This window comes from Spermophilus citellus, assembly GCF_964194105.1.
Source record: "Spermophilus citellus genome assembly, chromosome: 15".
In the NCBI taxonomy this organism is placed as follows: Eukaryota; Metazoa; Chordata; class Mammalia; order Rodentia; family Sciuridae; genus Spermophilus; species Spermophilus citellus.
Genome location: NC_138195.1, coordinates 3,329,126 through 3,347,888, shown reverse-complemented (window position 1 = coordinate 3,347,888; position 18,763 = coordinate 3,329,126). Strand labels below are relative to the sequence as shown.

Below are 18,763 nucleotides of genomic sequence, written 5' to 3'. Positions count from 1 at the left end.
GCAATAAAATTTTGAAGGAAGAAGAAAAGGAATAGTCATTAATCTTTTAATGCAGCTCCAAATAAGGAAGCGAGCAGAGGAGTGATAATTTTGCATCTTTCATCCAGTCATGTGAACCATTACATTCAGTATCTCAGGGTGAGGTTTTCTGGATAGCTTCCAAACCTGTATTTCCCAAAACTCTTCCAGTACTTTTAAAGTTACCTTCCTTGTATAAAGCTATGCAATGCATGGAATGAAGTGTCTTCCTTACTAACTAGACAAAAACAATGTCCACAGACATGAATTGAGGACATACTACCTGCCAATCAGTATGCATGGTGATTTCTGGTATATTTTAATCTCTACCCCTTTAAAATTGTCATTTCTAGGTGGAAACATACATTTGACCATATTCTCTTTATTCTAAGAGACTAAGACATTATTTTCATGTTATTCTGATTATTATATCTGGTATTATATCTTCTTATTATATCAAATTCCTCTTTCCCCTCTTTCAGTCATCTTTCAGTACATAAGATTAGTTATTACTTCCATACTGTCTATATGTGAAGTGATTAATTAGGAGGAACCTTATGAGGAACCTTAGTCTTCCAGTCAAATGCAAAGGCAATGCAATAACCCAGGTTCCAAATCCCCTGAAAGAATAACCACATTCTTAGTTTATATGATACTCATCTATGGGTTACAATCAAATGATTTATAAAATTTTAAAAATAGCTTTACTTAAATAAAAACAAAATTTAAAAAATAATAAGTTATATTCAATTCATTGTTGTCAATTATGCTACATTTAAAATATAACAAATTATAATATTCATATTCAATTATTGTGCACAGTGATATCAATTCAAATTTTGTTTCTTCATGTATACTGTCATTTATATTTGTTGACATTTGGCATTTATTACTATGTTAATATTTGATTTCTCAACTGTCATAAAGCATGTGTATATGATGTGCATGTTTGGCCAGCTCAATGATATGTCTTTCTATCATATCTTCCATCATATTTTATAGATGAAATGGTGATATTTGCATTATGATTATAAATGGTGACTCAAATGATGTTCCCACCATAGAAAGAAATCAAATTCCTCTTTCACTGAACTCCAGTGAGAATTTGGAAGGTTCCTTCCTTTTCAGATGATTATTGCATTTGTTTAAAATTCATCTTTCATTCCTTCCTTCTCTTCTTCCTTCCTTCCTTTCTTCTTTTCTTCCTTCCTTCCTTCCTTCCTTCCTTTCTTCCTTCCTTCCTTTGTGATTTTCTTAATGTATTACAATTTTTATTGGTGCATTAATATTGTATATGAGAGTTGGATTCATTTTTATTTCTCTTTCTATTCAGATGAAACATTTACTAGGTATGTCCTTTAGACTTTGGAATAGCCATGCCTGTAATTATCACCTGTTCCAATAAAAATATTTTTATTTTTAAAGTTACTTATTATAACACATATTTGTGGCAAATGCTTTCTTACTAGGGCACATACTTGCACTCCCAATACCATATTCCCATATTGGTGCTTTGTATGTTTGTCTTTCCTCACCAATTTGCTTAATATTTTAGGTTCATATTTTTCTAGGATTCTGAAATAAGATCTATTGCATTAACTTTCTTTCTAGTGACTGGGTACTCTTGTCCTTGATGAACTGCTTGATTTGGCCCATGGCTTGCCTTGCCCTTGAGCTTCAGTCTTCACATTCCTCACTGTCTTGCTTTGAGCACAGGGCTCTGTGCAGCCCAATTCTATATGTCCTTGACTTATTCAAATCTACTTATTTAATCTTCTTACCTTAAAGGGAAGTTCTTAAGGAGAAAGCACACAGTAAAGAACCAGCTGTACAGAAATTCCTGCCCACTGTGTGCATGCATGTTCTGGTTTGAGCAGACACAGAAACAAGGTGCTAGGCATGTGCAGTGGTTTAAGTCCATAAGTGCAAGGCTTGGAAGGAGCAGGACCTTTCACAACCAATCCAGGCCACACGGATGTCACCTTTTACACACACTATGTGCATGTGTGTGAGACCAATGAAGGCAAAAGAAGCATTAGCCTGCTTACCTTAAAGTGTTGTCTACACAAACAAATTTTAAGGTGACACAACCTTCATATTTTAGCAATCCAACATGTTCAAGAACAAATTAAAATTCTGAGTTTAACATGTAAAAAAGCTTGCACAATTAAAAAAAATGTTTTTATGCTTCTCAATATTTTATGGTTTTGGTCCTCATTGGAAATGGGTTCTATTTTTATTGGAAGGGGTGTATAAAATCAAATAGCCGAACAAATTGTGCTCCATATATACAGAAACCTTTGTCAAAATGTGGTTCACATGATATTTCTTGATACTAGATAAATAAAACCAAGATTGTGTTTGCAAGGGTTGTATAAAATCAAATAGCTGAATAAATTATGCTCCATATATATAGAAACCTCTGTCAAAATATGGTCCATGTGATATTCACTGATACTAGATGAATAAAACCAAGATTGTGTTTGAAAATTTAAGAAATATTAAAGTTTATCAATGTTAGAAGGTTTCTTTTATGTAGGTTTTCTCTGAACCATAGGGCTACTTAATGTCCAGGGCTTGGAGCTAAAGTCACTGATCTACATGATGCTGGACCTTAGCAAAATTGGCAGCACCAAAAGAGCCCATGTGCAACTGCTCCCTGGTTTCACCTGTGGTGGCTGTGTGCCACTCTGACCCTGTGGCTTTGCACACTGAAATTGGACAATGGAAGGTGGATATGCAGCAAGCTTCCTCACTGTGAAAATAGGAAGTGCAGGTAAGCCAAGTCCAGAAGGACCCAGTGGGAGGACTAAAGGAAAGGACATCATGAATGCCAGTTCTGCCTGATTCTGACCAGTTTGGACACATGTGGAAAATGGGGAGGATGTGTGTGGTTTTGTGGTTAGAGCATGACAGGCCTAGAAGTAATAATGCATATCAAGGAGGCCAGAGCCAGCTCTTGGTTCCTACAGGTTTTCTCACATCAAAGGAATGGGGCTTCATAGAAGTTATACTATAGTGTTATAACCCAATAATTTTCAATATTGATCTAATACTTCTAAAAAGCAGGAAAAAAACTGTATTAAATTCATACTAAGGAAATTGATGGGTTTCAATTCACATGTCCTACATATATCTATTCTGTAATTACCTGTTTTTAAATGCCTAATAGTAAGTTATAATGTATATGAATATCCACAGTTATGTTTGCACTTACTACTATCTTGGAAAAATTAAGTACTATTTTGTTTTATGGACCGATCATGACTTTGTCGTATTTGTTAACTGACTGTACCATGACAGACACTAACCAAAATCAACAAGGTATTCAGTTCACATCTAGAACAAAAGATGTGGCATAATCAGAGGGAACTAGAAATTATGACCCAATAGTGGTTTGTTCAATTACCTACACCTTGTGTGTTCCTTTTCACAGAAGCCGAATGTTGCCAAATATAACACATTCAAAATCACAGCATCCAAACACAATGCTTCTTAGTTGTGTGTGGAAAGACAAAAAGGAATTTTGATTATTCTTTTAAAATAAACAAGTTATTTCCATAATTCTTGTCATGGGTTACATTGCATCCTCCCAAAATTCATGTTTAAGTCCTAATCTCCAAACCAAACAATGTGAAATGGAAATAGGTTTGTTGCAGATATGATAAAGTTAGGAAATCAAACTGAAGAAAAGTGGGCTCCCAGGGCAAGTTTGAAGACACACACACACAAGAAGATTACCATATGAAGATGAAGGCACAGTTGGGGCATGCTTCTACCAGATGGGAAGGATGCCAGCAAGCCACCAGCCCTGGGGAAAGGCCTGCACCAGGTTCTCCCTCACAAACCTCAGAGGAAACCAACCCTGCTGACACACTGACCTGGAACTCTTAACCTCTAGAACTACAAGGCACTAAACTTCAGTTGCTGAAGCCCATCAGCTTGTGATACCCTAGCAAGCTTATGAAATTATGAAACTCCTAAATATTTGGCATTCTTCAGGTTATGCCTTCAAGAGGACAGAGCACTATTTTTTAAAAACAAACTATTCTTGAATGTAGCATATTCTCATCCTCTGAGATAAAATTTTCCAACAGCAAAGAGTTACTCATATCTATGATATGAGTACAGTAGATCACATGTACAGGTAATCCAGCATTCTTTTCATTAATTCATTATAGCATTCAAAATGATATATAGAAAAATGGACTGTTTATCTCTGCAACTGACTTTGGCAGAGAGTCTAAAAAATGTTTTAAGATGTTTGAAATGATAGCATTTCTTTGGGAAAATGTATAATTTCCTAAGGTAATCTATTTTGAAATAAACAAAAATGCATGTTTTGCTGACAGTTGTGCATGCCTGTGATCCCAGTGACTCGGGAGGCTGAGGCAGGAGGATTCCAAGTTTGAGACTAGCCTCAGCCATTTAGCAAGACCCTGTATTAAAATAAAAAATAAAATAGTATGGTCTGGGGATGTAGCTTCAGTGGTAAAGCATCCATGGGTTAAATCCCCAGTACCTCTGGGTTAAATCTCCAGTACTCCTATCGCAAACAAAAAGCATGTTTTATAAATCTTGATGTATTTCATTTTAAAGTTTCATTCTTTAGCCATACTGAATGTTTATATACACACTCACAAACACACATAATGTGTGTGTGTATTATGAATAGCGTAAGTAGTTACTCTGTGTTAAGCCATAAGTTTGTGGGAGTATTTTTGGGTTGGTTTTATTTATTTATTTTTGTACTGGGGATTGAACACAGACATGTTTAACTACTGAGCCAATCCCCAGCCCGTTTTGTGTTTTTACTTTGAGACAGAATCTCACTAAATTGCTTAGGACTTGCTAAGTTTCTGAGACTGTCCTTGAACTTGCAATTCTCCTGCCTCAGCATCCAAAAACATAAGGCAGAGTTTTTCAAGTGTGCTTTGTTCGTTTGGTACTTGAATGGAGATACACACACACACACACACACACACACACACACACACACACATATATATATATATATATATATATATATACATATATACATATATATATACATATATATATACATATATACATATATATATACATATATATATATATACATATATGTATATTTATATATGTATGTATAGATAGATATAGATAGATGACAGAAATAGATTCCTGGGGACAGAACCTAGCCTCTCAGCCTGAGAAGCTTCTCTTCTACCTGAGTCACACTATGAGTTTCCATTCAAGATCTGAAATGCTCAATAAAACTTCCTGTAATGATGGAATATCCTGTATCTGCATCACCCAGTACAAGAGTCACTGGTCACCAAGAGACTGTTCAGCATGGGAAATGGATGGTGCAAATAATACACTGAGATTTTAATCTATGTTAATTTAATTGTAACAGAAATAACTATGTGGAGCCAGCAGTTATTGTACTGGACAACACAGTTCTAGACTTTAATTTGAAATTGGGATTCTATTCCTAACAGTGTGAAAATCACCACTGAAAATGAAGGAATAAGGAAAGTAATAAGAAGTAACTGATGATTTGGATCAACTATCCCAGAACACACAAATGTGTAAGTTTCTCAGCACATAAGGTTGACTTTAATCCAAGTGATTATAAAATTTCATCAGCAAACTCAAACTGGTATCATTAATGGCATTAGCCAGCAGGGGGAACTGAAGAGTAGCAAGAAGTGATTTCCTGGAGAATGTTTCTTCCCCCCAAATCCCTGGAGGCCTGAACACACACAGACACACACACACACATTCTGTCTGCCCAGGAACTCCAATCCCTGTGCTTTCCAAATATTCAGAGTTAGCTATATCATCTACATGTGCTTGTTTTCAAAGGTTCTCTAGGAGTTGGCAACTGAACTTGGCTCTAGACAATACAGTTGACAATTAGTAGTTGTAAAACTGGATCTTCTCACTTAAAAATGTCTTTAGTGCTCAGGTTTTTATGTTGGCTTTTTAGCTTCATCCTGTTTATCCTCATGTCAGAGACAAGTTTTAAGGCCTTTCAGATTTACACAGGAAAATTTCATAGGCATATTGTCAATTCTTCAAAGTTATTTTTAAAAGGTTTCAACTTCACCATGGCCCCCAGGAATTTGATGGTTCCACCTAGAGCACATCTCTGAAAACACAGGGTGGGGAGACTCTTTCCATTCTTCCCCCTGTCTGCTCCAAAGAGCATTGTATAAGCTCTATATCCCCATCCCCTCCAAATAAAACCAAGACCTACGAAAATGACAGTTCCACAATCTCAAAACATGGAGGACACTAAATAGGTTTTCTGCCAAAAAATGATAAGGACGTAAATAAATAAATAAGAGAAACCAGTATGAGACACTAACAGTTTATTGCTCACCACAATTGCTTTCACAAGAAAACACTCTAAGGTTTTTAAGTAGTGGTGAAGATGGTGTTCATAGGTAGAGCTCAGGCCCCTAATTGAGATGCCCAGTGTGGCCATTGCTGTTTCATAAACACAAGGTTTGGAGTGTCCAATTTATTTTAAGAGTGTTTTTCTCCTTTCTATTTAGTTAAGTCTAGTGTGACATGCTGGCAATGTGAAAAAATGTTAAATGGTAGCTCTTACATTTGTAATGTAGTCGTTGTCCACTAAGTGAAAGATTGTTTAAATAGCTGAAATTTTCTAATATCATCATTGGGATATACTTAAAATTATATACACACATTTATTCTATCCAATGGATCCATTTCCACATTCTCAGGCAACCAAGCTTCTTCTCCTGCTGTCCTTGTGTATTAAATTCAAATCATCAAGAACTTATATAAATCAAACTACTTGATACTATTTTTAGTGTCTGACTTATTTCATTTAGTATAATTATTTTGATATGTGTCCATCTTCTGAGTGTTTTAGTAGTGTAATTCAGTCCTCACTTGTGAGGAGTCAATATTTTTTTATCCAAAATTCTTCAAATAAGAATATCCAAAGATATTTGGATATTGTAACTTTATTTGAAGAGTGAGCAAGAGAGAGGAATGTCTTGTGGATGGTATTCTAATTTTCAAAAATTTATAATTTGCTTATAGCTTTTACAAATGGTGTGAAGGTAATTTTATAAAATATTTTAGTGCACCTGTGTTTTGACTGTGACCTATCATATAAGGTTTGATGTGAAACTTTCCACATGCAGCATCATGTCACCTCTCATTATAATTCAAATTTCTGAGCATGTTTTTTAGATTTGCAGTGATTATCTTTTAGAACATGGTGTATTATTTAACTTTCATGAGCATTTAGATCATTTCAAATTGATGTCAATTAGTGCAACCTACTGTATAATTTACATATAGCTCTGCATGAAATTATGATCTTATATTTTAGTTTTTCAATTTTTTTGAAATATGAGTCTTGTTTCATTTAAATTTTAAAATATATGTTCAGTTTTTTTTTGTTTGTTTTACTTTTAAATGCTCCAAGATGTATTTCATGAGCTCTTTACTCTGTACTGATATCTATGTTCATATCTCAGTCTTGTTTGATGTTGTAAATCTTGGTCTAATCTGACACAGAGTCTCATTGTTGCTTAGGGCCTTGCTAAATTGTTGCAACTGGCCCTGAATTTGTGATCTGATTCAGCCTCCCAAGTAAAATCATTTGGAAAAATGTACATGTCAATCTCCTGAACTTTTTGTTTGTTAAATTATCTTTACTGGACTGTGGTTATTATTCTTTCTCAATACTTGCCTTATTTTTTCCCTTTATTTAATGTTGAGAAGTTTGTCACAGTGCTTCATGCCCTTAATCCCAGCATGGTAGAGGTGGAAGGAAGCATAGCATCCTAAGTTGGAAGCCAGCCTGGGCACTTAGTATCTCAAAATTAAAAGTGGTCATTTACAAAGAATGGTGTGTACAGTTCAGTGGTGGAGTACCCCTGGGTTCATTCCCCAGTACTGGGGGTTAGGGAGATTGAGAACCAGAATTTTAATGTTCATTTGTATTTTCAATTATATATTTGATAGATTTATCCCTAATATTTAATTTATTGTCATTTATTTTTCATTGTTTAGTATTTCTTAATACTTTTAAGACTGTAGTTTTTGACATTCTTGTTTCTTAACAGTAACACTAAGAAACCTCATTATCTAGGCCCCACAGATTTTACAGGATAGCATGGCTCTGTGTTGTGGCTTTTCTTGGGGTGCTCCTTGAACTAGTTTGACTTTGGTTGAGAATTTTAGTTTAAAACTTCTCTCTCCTGGTGGCTGCACACAGGGGAAGATCTTCACCAGCAAGCCCAGGTAAGTATTTAAGGGCTTTGTCACCCTTGCTGTGAAGACACTCTTTCCAGACACTTAGCTTTCGAGGAAGAGAGCTGTGGGATTCTATCAAAAGTACCTGGTGTCTGCACTGTAGGTTCTTTGATGTTCCATGTTTTTTTTTCTCTTTCTCAGTGTGACTAATTATCAAAATATGCCACCAGTTCTGTGTCACAGTAGACAGAAAACAGTTCCCTAAAAATCCAGAATATTCAAGCTATGTTCTCCTTTCTCTGACACCAAAAGGAGAAAACTGAGAATTGGGCAGTTTCTCCTGATCATACTAGTGTGTCAACTTGGGGGAAAAGCTGATCTGTGAGAAAGGCAAAAGATTTTCTTTACCATTTAGTGAGGCTGTTCTTGGTTTTGACATCAATCTCCAGTTCTTATTAGTTTTACTACAACTATTTGGCTGGGTATTGAGGCTGTTTATATACATTTATGTGTGGTTGTGGGAAAAAGAAATCATTTGTATAGCTGTTTTGTGGAGTCTAAACTCCCTTCAGCCACTTGGGGGTTTCTTGTTATTAGAACTGGAAATGTTCCATTGATGAATGAGTAATTGTAAAATTAAGTGCATGAAGTTAAGTAAATCACTTTTGTTGGTTTTTAGTTTTTATTCTCCTGGATAACCACAACATAGCATTTTATTCATATGTTTATTGCCCATTCAGATTCCCTCACCTTAACATGTTAAACACCCATTCATATTTTTTAAAACTGTTTGCAAAAAAAAAAATGTGAACTCGCAGAATTTTAGAAACTATTTCCTAGATAATGTTTCTTTTTCATTTACAAGAATTGAAATGTATTTTTCCAATCTGTATTTTTGTTCACATTAAATTTCTTTTGTCTATTATCATAGGGAAATAGTTAATGTAAATGTCATTCGATTTATTAAAATGTTTCTTTCTGTTGTTTTATTTTCTCTGTTAATAAATATTGCCCTATCTTAATTCATAATGATACTTTTACATTTCTTTCTAAAAGATTTATAGTTTACAATTTTTTACATTCTATTCACCTATTCAATTGGAGCTTAACTTTGTTCATGCTATGAAGTAGGGAACTAATTTCATTTTCCACTTACGAAAGACTTTTTAAAAAAATTTTTGATGCACTGCCAATTGAATAGTGTAACATTTCTTTATCAATTTGTTAGACCCACCTGTTAGCTTTACCACATTTTCATATGCGCATTGGTTTATTTCTATCTATTTGGACGCGAACAGACATCGACTGCAGCTGGGCAGAGCGCGGAATGAACCAGCGAGCGAGCGCCAGCGAATCGCCCGCGCCCGCCGCGGGGAGAGGCAGTTCGCGCCCCGCGGCCCCGGCTTGGCCCGCGCGCGCCCCGCACAGCCCGCGCCGCCGTCGGCCCTGCCATGGCGGAGGTAGTGGGGGTCTTCGCCTCCTTGGACTGGGATCTGCATGGCTTCTCCTCGTCTCTGGGGAACGTGCCCTTAGCTGACTCCCCGGGTTTCCTGAACGAGCGCCTGGGCCAGATCGAGGGGAAGCTGCAGCGCGGCTCGCCCACAGACTTCGCCCACCTGAAGGGGATCCTGCGGCGCCGCCAGCTCTACTACCGCACTGGCTTCCACCTGGAGATCTTCCCCAACGGCACGGTGCACGGCACCCGCCACGACCACAGCCGCTTCGGTGAGGACGCGGCCGGGAGGAACGGGAGGCGGGCAGACGGCGAGCTGGGGAGCTGAGGGCTCTGGGCTCCGGCTTGGGGCCCGCGGACCGCCCCTGGCTTAGTGCCGCCAGGGCCCGTCGAGGCGGGACGCGACGGTGCGACCTGAGCCGCGCGGTGTCCGGGAGCCCCGCACCCTTTGGACGCTCTCAAGAGGGGGCGGAGGCGCCTTGCGGTGCGGCCTCTCCTTTCCCCATTCCACCCTCCCTCCCCTAGGAGTTAGGGGCTCCTTCTGGGAGCTGGATGCTGAGCCTCCGACGAAAGCAGGTGGAGCTGGGAGAGGAGTAGGAGCTCTTTACTAGGAGGTCCGGACCGTGACTGCAGCGCGGGCGGAGCCTCGAGAGCAGCAGGCCTGTAGCGGATGATTGCCAGGAGCAGGAGCCTGCGTGGGCCATGGGCGTGGTGGACAGGCGACCGAAGCCCGGATCACTTTTGGCTGGCAGGAACCGAGCATCCAGGGCACCTGTCTGCCTCGGGGTTGCTCTGCTCAGGGTAGGAGCCAGTCCGGGCAGCACACCATGATCTGGGGGTCAGGAATCTAGGAAAAACTTCGCGGTGTCCATCATGTAAGGGCACAAGTTCTGGGGCAGCTTTTGCCTAGAACTATCTCTGGACTCCTTGCTTCAGGGAGCAAATTTTACTGAGCTCCCTCCCAGACCCAGAAACAGGTGTCCCTTAGACCTAGGACAGGAGGTATCTAACCTCCACCCAGGATTGTCTCTGCCTGCCTGCCACTATGCAGATTCTTGAAAGGACACAGCTGCCTGTCTCACAGATAGAACTAATTATACAATTAATATAAACCTTGATCTGGGACAGAGGTTACTAGGTTTCTAAGCAAATGTGTACCCTCCTCAGTCATTTTCCATTTTTATTTCGGACTTCCTATTCTCCACTACGTTGTCACACCTTTCCTCCTCCCCCCATCCCCTATTGCCCTCTACTTCCTCCCAAGATCCCTATAATCCAAGAAGGGTATGTTCTCTTAGCCAGCAAGAGGCTCTGCCTACCTTCAAGCATGACATGGTTCCCTTTTTCCCACCCTCCCCCACCTCCAAATCTCCCCATTCTCCTATTCTCCATGCCTTTCCAGAGCTGCATCCGGTGTGCCCAGTAAAATGCGGGGGGGGGCACCATGGGGGCCAGTCTCTGGGTAAGGCCAAGCCTAGCAAACAACTTAGAACCAGGGTTGGTCTTCCTTGCTGGGAGCGGGCAAGAACCCTAATGAGGTCTATGTCATCTTGGAAAAATGCACTCAAACAGAGCTGGAGTACAGTAGGTTGGGAGGGGTAATGGAGGGATGCAGGTGTCTGTATAAACTTGCAGCAGGTCCTCAAAAGGGTGATAAGGTGGGGTGGGAAAAAAGGGAGTGTTAACTTGGCTCCTTTCCCTTCCATGGCTTGTGATTTTGCAGTCCCCTTTTGTTCCTCTTCATAAGGAATGGGACTCCCACCCTGACCTCAAAGGCTCCCAGAAATGGCCTAAAAATCATGGAATTATTAGTATATAAAAGAAAAAATGTATACATATCATATATATATATATATATATATACATTTGCATATATATCAGAAAAGTCACAAAATAATGGAGAAATGAAGTGTGGGGGCAATGAAAGAGAAACTATGAATACAGCTCCCAGCAGCTATAAGCATTTGTCTGACTCTGTGGCTGAGCTGAACCCAATAACCTACAAGGTCAACATAAATCAGTAATAGGCTCTTGGGATAAGTGGTCTTTAATTACCTCCCTAAAGACACATCTTGATTTCTTTTCATCTCCCAGGCTTGCTAAGGGTGTTAAGTTTAAGGAGAAACCAAAGGAAATAAAACTGGCAGGGAAAGGGATGTTTTCACTGCTGCTTAACTGACTGCTTCATTTTTGGTTTTGCCTTTAAAATTCATTCTCATATTCATATTTTCTGCAACACCCCCCCTCGTTCTTGAGACCACCTCTGCATCACCTTTTCCCTTTCCTCCTTCCCTGACTTCCTGGCAGTTGCATATATTTCCTGTAAAGGAAATGATAACTGGTCAAAGCTGTCTTTTTGTAACCTCCCCTGCCAACTTTCAAACACACACACACTCCTTCTCAGCTTAGCTTTTGGCACAGAGAGAGGTGGCGTTTGAGTTTGCTAACTCTCTCCTCCATCCACGTTTGAGTTAATCAGCCAGGGTATTCAATAAATCGAAACTTTAACATTCCATAAGTGCTTTAGCAGTCAACATTCCAGCAGGGTAAAGTAGGCCAGACTTAAGATATAAAATATTATAGATTTCTGCTCGGGGGGAGGAGGTAGTCTCCAAAGGCCATGTAAAGTAAATAGCTATTTGTTGTAATTGGAGAGCAGGGCCCCCAAGGATTACCCTGGAATCCGTGTGTTCAGAACGAGTCAGGCTGAGCCCAAGAGCAGCCTCGACTCCAAATAATAACCTGTTGGCACAGCATATGCTCCCTGTTCTCCATCTGCAATCAGTAGCAGGAGTATTTCAATCCTTGCCTGGCTGGTAGTGTGTGTATGAGGTTCATAGGGATCCTGACATTCCTGAGGGGCACCTGTGAACTGGCAGAGCAGGACTTGGGAGCCAGGCTGGAGAAAAGGCCCCCTGCCAGGTGGGATGGAGCAGGCTCATGCAGCTGCTTTGGTTTTTGAGCGATCTGGTTTTTATTTGGCAAGATGCCAAGGCAGCACTGTCTTGGCCCTGAAGGTCTGAAAGGATGGCTGAGGGAGCTCAGGCAAATCGTGGAACCAGATTAAATGGCACATCTAGCTAGGTTCTGAAGCAGTGGGGCCCAGGACAGATCAGGTTTGAGTGAGGGCCTGGGGAGAGAGGTGTAAGAAGAGAAGAGCCTGGAAATTGTCAAGAAAAGGGTAGATCCTGAGATGGAGGTCAAGATGAGGCAGAGTAGAGGGAGGTCCTGGACCTTTAAAGGGTAAGAGAACTGAAGACAAACTTTTTCTACTTAATACTTTACTTCAACGCTTTGCTGTTAACACCCCTGTCCAGCTGTAGCTGGGAAAATATGAAAATGGCTTGTTTTCTCTCCCCTTTCATGCTGGCTGGAATTCAAGAGAAGGTTTAGAAATATCTATTCCATCATCATGTGCCACTGGGTTCCCACAGTCTGAATCCAGCTAATAGGAAAGTTGGCAAAGGGAAATGATGCCCAAAGACAGCTGGGCAGGGATGATTCCAGCTGTTGGAGATCCCTGTTACTGGATGCAACCCAAGTGACTTCCTGTATGATCTGTCCTTTGGCATTAGGATGAACAGAGAGTTGGAGAAAAACTGTGGTGACTCAAATGGCCACACCTCTTGGTTTCATGATTTGTTCTCACACCAGGTCTTGGGTGGTGAGATCACAAGCTGCCCTCTGCTACTTAATGAGCTCAGGGTAGTCAGAGACATGAGATACTTAGAGAATGAGGGAACTAAGACTTGAAGCTCGGAAGTAATCTGCCTGAGCAAAGCAAAGAACTAAAGGCTCCAGTTAGTTGGTGGCCCTCAGAGTTTAGCACCCAGAACTGAATCATGACCCGGTTTCTAATTTCATTGCTATACTGGCTACTCTACTTTGAACATGCTCCTGTTTTTCCATATTCACCTCTAAACGCAATAGAACAAGTAGAACTCAATGTGATATAGTTGAGGCAGAGCAGATTAGTGGGGGGCAATACCCTCCTTTATGCTAGTCACTAGACCTCTCTCAATGCAGCCTTAGATCACATTTTTTAGATTAGCTTTTAAATGATTTTTAATTTTTATATCACCAGTTTTTCATTAGCTTTTTAATAATCCTGTTAATCACCCATCATTCTAAGCATACTTAGTTCAATCAAATCTCTTAAGCCGTTGTTGCATATGCTTTGCTGAGCCACATCTCCCCATAATAGAGATGGGCAGGCTTGCATATAAATAAAATGCACATAGAATGCTTGAGACCCTGGATTCAATCCCCAGTGCAAATTTTAAAAAATATATAACAAACACAAAATGACAGTACATGTTTTCAAGAAAATAGATGTGGTTGCCTGGAGAGAGGAGGTGAATAAGAGTAGTATTTGGAGATAAAAAGAAATAGATAGGGCTGAGGATGCAGCTCAATTAATGAGTGCTTGCCTAGCGTGCACAAGGCTCTGGGTTCAATCCCCAGTACTGCAAAATAAATAAATAAAAAGAAATAGGTAACTGAAAAGCCCTTGTACACATCAATTATAATAATAGGCCATGAGCTACGGAGTATGGTTAATTTCAACTATCAGCACTTGAAGCTTACCCTCCCTTAACAAAACCCCAACACAAACACCTCGGGAAATTGGTTTTGGACCACGGGGCAGGACTTTATATTGATTCCAATTGAGCTTATTTTGTTGAAGACAACCCATTTTTCCACACTCTTGAAATTTCTTTGGATCTTGATTGAGTCATCCCTCTCAGCTGCATGTCTTCTGGAACTAGGATAAGCAATCCACCTATGACTTCTTACAATTCATTTATTAAAATGTTAATTAAGGCAGAATCTTGTGAGATACAACTGGAGATTTGGATGTGTTAAATCAGTTTTAACCCCCTGCTTAGAACTAGCTATTTTCCCTTCCCTTCTACCATTATGTGTCAATCTCTTTTCCCAAGACTCCTTTCTTTGAACTGTAATAGTTAGTAGCAGGCAGACTGGGAATTAAACTCAGAGGATTTCAATGCAAGACACCAAAGGCCAAAACCTAAGTCCTATAGACTGGCAGCAGTAGAACTTTATGTCCTTGGAATAGATCTGGCTTGGTGTGGAAACATGTTCCCCCAGAGCCGCATTGCCTGAAACACTCCACCCACCAGACCACGTCACTAGAGCTCTAGAAGAGACCTCCAAATGGATTTTCAAACCTCCAAATTAACCACTTACAATTTTTTATTTTTATGAAATTGATTCCTCCTGCTATGTAGATTACATAGAATACTATGAATTCTATTACCTTTAAGAATTGCATTCTTGAGCTGGGCATGGTGGCACATACCTGTAATCCCAGCAACTCCTGAGGCTGAGGCAGGAAGATTATAAATTTAATGCCAGCCTCAACAATTTAGTGAGGATCTGTCTCAAAATAAAAAATAAAATGGTCTGGTGATGTGACTTACTGGTTAAGCAGCCTTGGGTTCAATTTCCTGGTACCAAAAAAAAAAAAAAAAAACACTTCTGAAATGAAAGACAGCTAGATATGAGCTTACTTCATACCTTTGGATGCCTCAGACAATCTGTATCAAATTTCTGATCTTTAAAATGTTGAAAACTGTAGTAGTTAGAGACAGGAATATCCAAGGACAGTGTAGTTGATTATTATGTCTATATCCAGTAGATAAATGTACTACAGTTATGTTAGGACAAATATGTGAAGTCTTCAGTATCACCAGGATTTCATTTCTGGGTCCTTTCACCCTCTTGGTGTTTGATTATTTCTCCTCCTGGGGGCAAACAAAATCATTAAAAAATATTCACCTCTAACCTTGTCAGCTAGAAGTACATTTCTGAATTTCTTCCCTTTCCCCTTAAAGTTACAACATCTCAAATCAGTATGAAGTCCAGTACTACCTGCCAACTCTGCTGTGGATAGACAAAATTCTCAAGAGAGAAGGGATAAATGGCAGGCTTGTCAGCTTGGGCCTGCACTTAGAAGAAAGTTCTCATGAGGCCAAGTTTTGTCTCCTGACATAAGCAGGGGGAGCAAAGTTAGTGGCCTGTGTGGCCTTTGTTAGAGTCAGCTACAGGCAGTTGACAGCCTCATGTGGCTTGAAGTACATGGGAGCTTAGAGGGTGCAAAACAAGTTCAGCCTAGAGGACAGCAAGGTAATGCTGTGTACTCTGGGGATGAGGGAAGTGACTTTGGGAATGATAAAGAAACCTGGCCTCATTCTTACATTGAGAAAGCTGCCTGCCTTCCTGGTTCTTAAAATGGGTGTTGTTTTGTTTGTTTGTTTGTTTCAGCACCAGGGATTGAACCCAGGGGCAATAAACCACTGAACCACATCCTCAGCCCTTTTTAGTTTTTATTTTGAGACAGGGTCTAACTAGGTTGCTTAAGGCCTCACTAACTTGCTGAGGCTGGCTTTGAATTTATGATTTCCCTGCCTTAGACTCCCAAGTTGCTGGGATTACAGGCATGCACCACTGCCCAGCAAAATGGGTGGTTTTTGATAGCAATAGCATCTTATAATTATGGAGCTTCTGTAGCCAAAGTTACTCATGGTCTCTTCCTCATAATAGACCTAAGAGGTTGGGGATGTAGTTCAATGGTAGAGCACTTACCCAGCATGCTCAAGGACCTGGGTTCAATCCTCAGCACCACAAAATAAACATACAAAAATGTGCCTAAGAATGTTAAATAGAGGCAGACATTGTTTTCCCCATTTTAAGCATGGAAAAATTGAGGCTCAGAGAGACTATAAGCACCTTCTCCAAGGTTTCATTCTTGTAGCAAAAGATAGTTTCATCTGGTAATTCACCAAAGGCACCTAGGGCTGGCCTCCATTTGGGAATAAATGACTGGTAGCTCCTGCCACCTGAATAGCTTTCTCTCAATTTGATGTTAGTAACAGAATGGCATTCTTTTTTTGCTCTAGGAATTCTGGAGTTTATTAGTCTGGCTGTGGGACTGATTAGCATCCGGGGAGTGGACTCTGGCCTATACCTAGGAATGAATGAACGAGGAGAACTCTATGGATCAGTAAGTTTCAGGTTTTCTTTCCCTCAGAAGCTATTTCCACCAGCATTTGGACAATGTAAGGCAAAAGGATAAAAATTGTATCTAGCACTTGAAAACATTTTTGTCAACTGTAAAGGATTAGTGTATCCTTGTTACATCTTGGCAGCCCCCCACCAAACATAAGCTTTTCTGTGATATGTTTGCCTCACTTTTTCCATTGGAGGGCCAGCTGCTCTGATGAGAACAGTAAGCTGTGCCGGTCTGTCAGTAGATGGCCAGGGTTTAGGACATTAACCTTCCCAAGGAGCACATCTCACTTTTAATGTATACCCAGAGGAGTAGCAGACACAAAAATAGGCAGTAGAAGAACTGGCCTTCAAAATGAGGATCTGGGGTTAAAAACACAGTCCCTGATTTCCAGATTGCTTTAGCTGAGTCCCAAAGGCCAAATGAAACAAACAAATGAAGAATGAGGGTTCCAGGCTCTGGTGACAGCTCTGAGCCCCTCAGTAGGACTGGGATGGCTGTAGTACATTTTCTCTGTTCTGAAAGCTAGCCCAGCACTGGGGAATGGTAAGTGACTTTGCTGACCTTAACCCTTTCAGGGAATCCCAACTCCTGGCTCACACTTTTGAGTCACATAGCATGCTTTCTGGCTGCCTACACCCCATGGAATAAGAACACATTTTTCCCTGACACCTAAGAGATAGGCCTGTCCCCAGCACTCGGTATCAGCAACCCCAGCAAATAGTATGGTGGCCGGATCAAGTGTGAGAAGGGACAGAAGCAAGAGACCCAGGAGCTGGCAGCTTGAAGTAGCCAGATTGGAGGAGCTTTTCAAGGAGATCTTTTCTGAGCTTTCCAACTGACAGGCCTGAGACCCTTCATTAGGAGAGATCACAGCTCACCTCCCATGGAGCTTTATATAGATCCAAGGCCTTTGCCTGTCAGTGGACATGGTTAACTGTAATCTCAATGGATTTGAATGCTATTAGCCCTAAGTAGGGAGAATGGTCAGTGGGTGCCAGCAGGGCCTTAGAAAGCCATAACAGAAATTCTCAGGCTCTAAGAGCCAGCTGAGGCCATCTCCTCTACTTTCCTTCCTTCAGGAAAGGTCTCACCAAAAACATTTTTGTGTGGCTCATGAAAAAGGATGAAGGAGACATAGTTAGGTGTATTTTGTGCTTTTTGGAAGACAGATATCTCAGTAATACAGGGCAAGTGGACTGAAATTTTCTAATGTCATTGTGCTATTGATATTTCAGGGTTTCTCCACCAGCAAGCTGGGATGGGGGAAAATGGTTATATAATGGGTTCTGCTTTGTTTTCTCACCCTCACAGAAGAAACTCACACGTGAATGTGTTTTCCGGGAACAGTTTGAAGAAAACTGGTACGACACCTATGTGTCCACCTTGTACAAACACTCGGACTCAGAGAGACAGTATTATGTGGCCCTGAATAAAGACGGCTCACCCCGGGAGGGATACAGGACTAAACGGCACCAGAAATTCACTCACTTTTTGCCCAGGCCAGTAGATCCTTCTAAGTTGCCCTCCATGTCCAGAGACCTCTTCCGCTATAGGTAATGGACCTCTGGTGTGACCTCTGTGACCCATGTACTCTGGGGCCACAGTTGTCCCTGTAAGCACTATACTCATAGCTTTTGAATCCTTCCTTCCTATCAATTTAGATAACACCGAAGTACTTACCATTCAACTTGACCTAGCTGTTGCCTTGTTCAAAGTGTATATCAAGGTTGGGTTATTTTGGGGAGGGTTAGAGCCCACAGATCATAAGAGCAGCTTTGAGGTTTGAGGCAGGCCTGTTTGGTTGCAAAGCCACTGTGACTTACTTGTTGTTTTGTGTTTGCCTCTATACTGTATTTCTGGATGGAATCACACTGTGTTGTCCAGCCTTGCCTCAGATTTCTGGGTGCAAGAGATTCTCCTGTTTCAGCCTCCCACAGCTGGGACTATAGGTAAGTACCACAATGCTAGTATTTGGAATAAGTCAAATTTTAGAGCAGGCACTCAAGGAAGGTCCTTGAGTTCATAATTTTGCA

General features: G+C 40.5%; 1 protein-coding gene across 1 annotated transcript; it reads left to right on the top strand.

Moving 5' to 3' along the window:
• Positions 1-9,613: 9,613 nt before the first annotated feature.
• Positions 9,614-18,397, top strand: LOC308634615 (fibroblast growth factor 16-like). The gene is made up of 3 exons (XM_081268614.1): positions 9,614-9,966; positions 16,618-16,721; positions 18,042-18,397. Exons 1-3 carry the CDS (start codon positions 9,693-9,695, stop codon positions 18,285-18,287), a joined length of 624 nt encoding a protein of 207 aa, XP_081124740.1. The 5' UTR covers positions 9,614-9,692; the 3' UTR covers positions 18,288-18,397.
• The last annotated feature ends 366 nt before the right edge of the window (positions 18,398-18,763 follow it).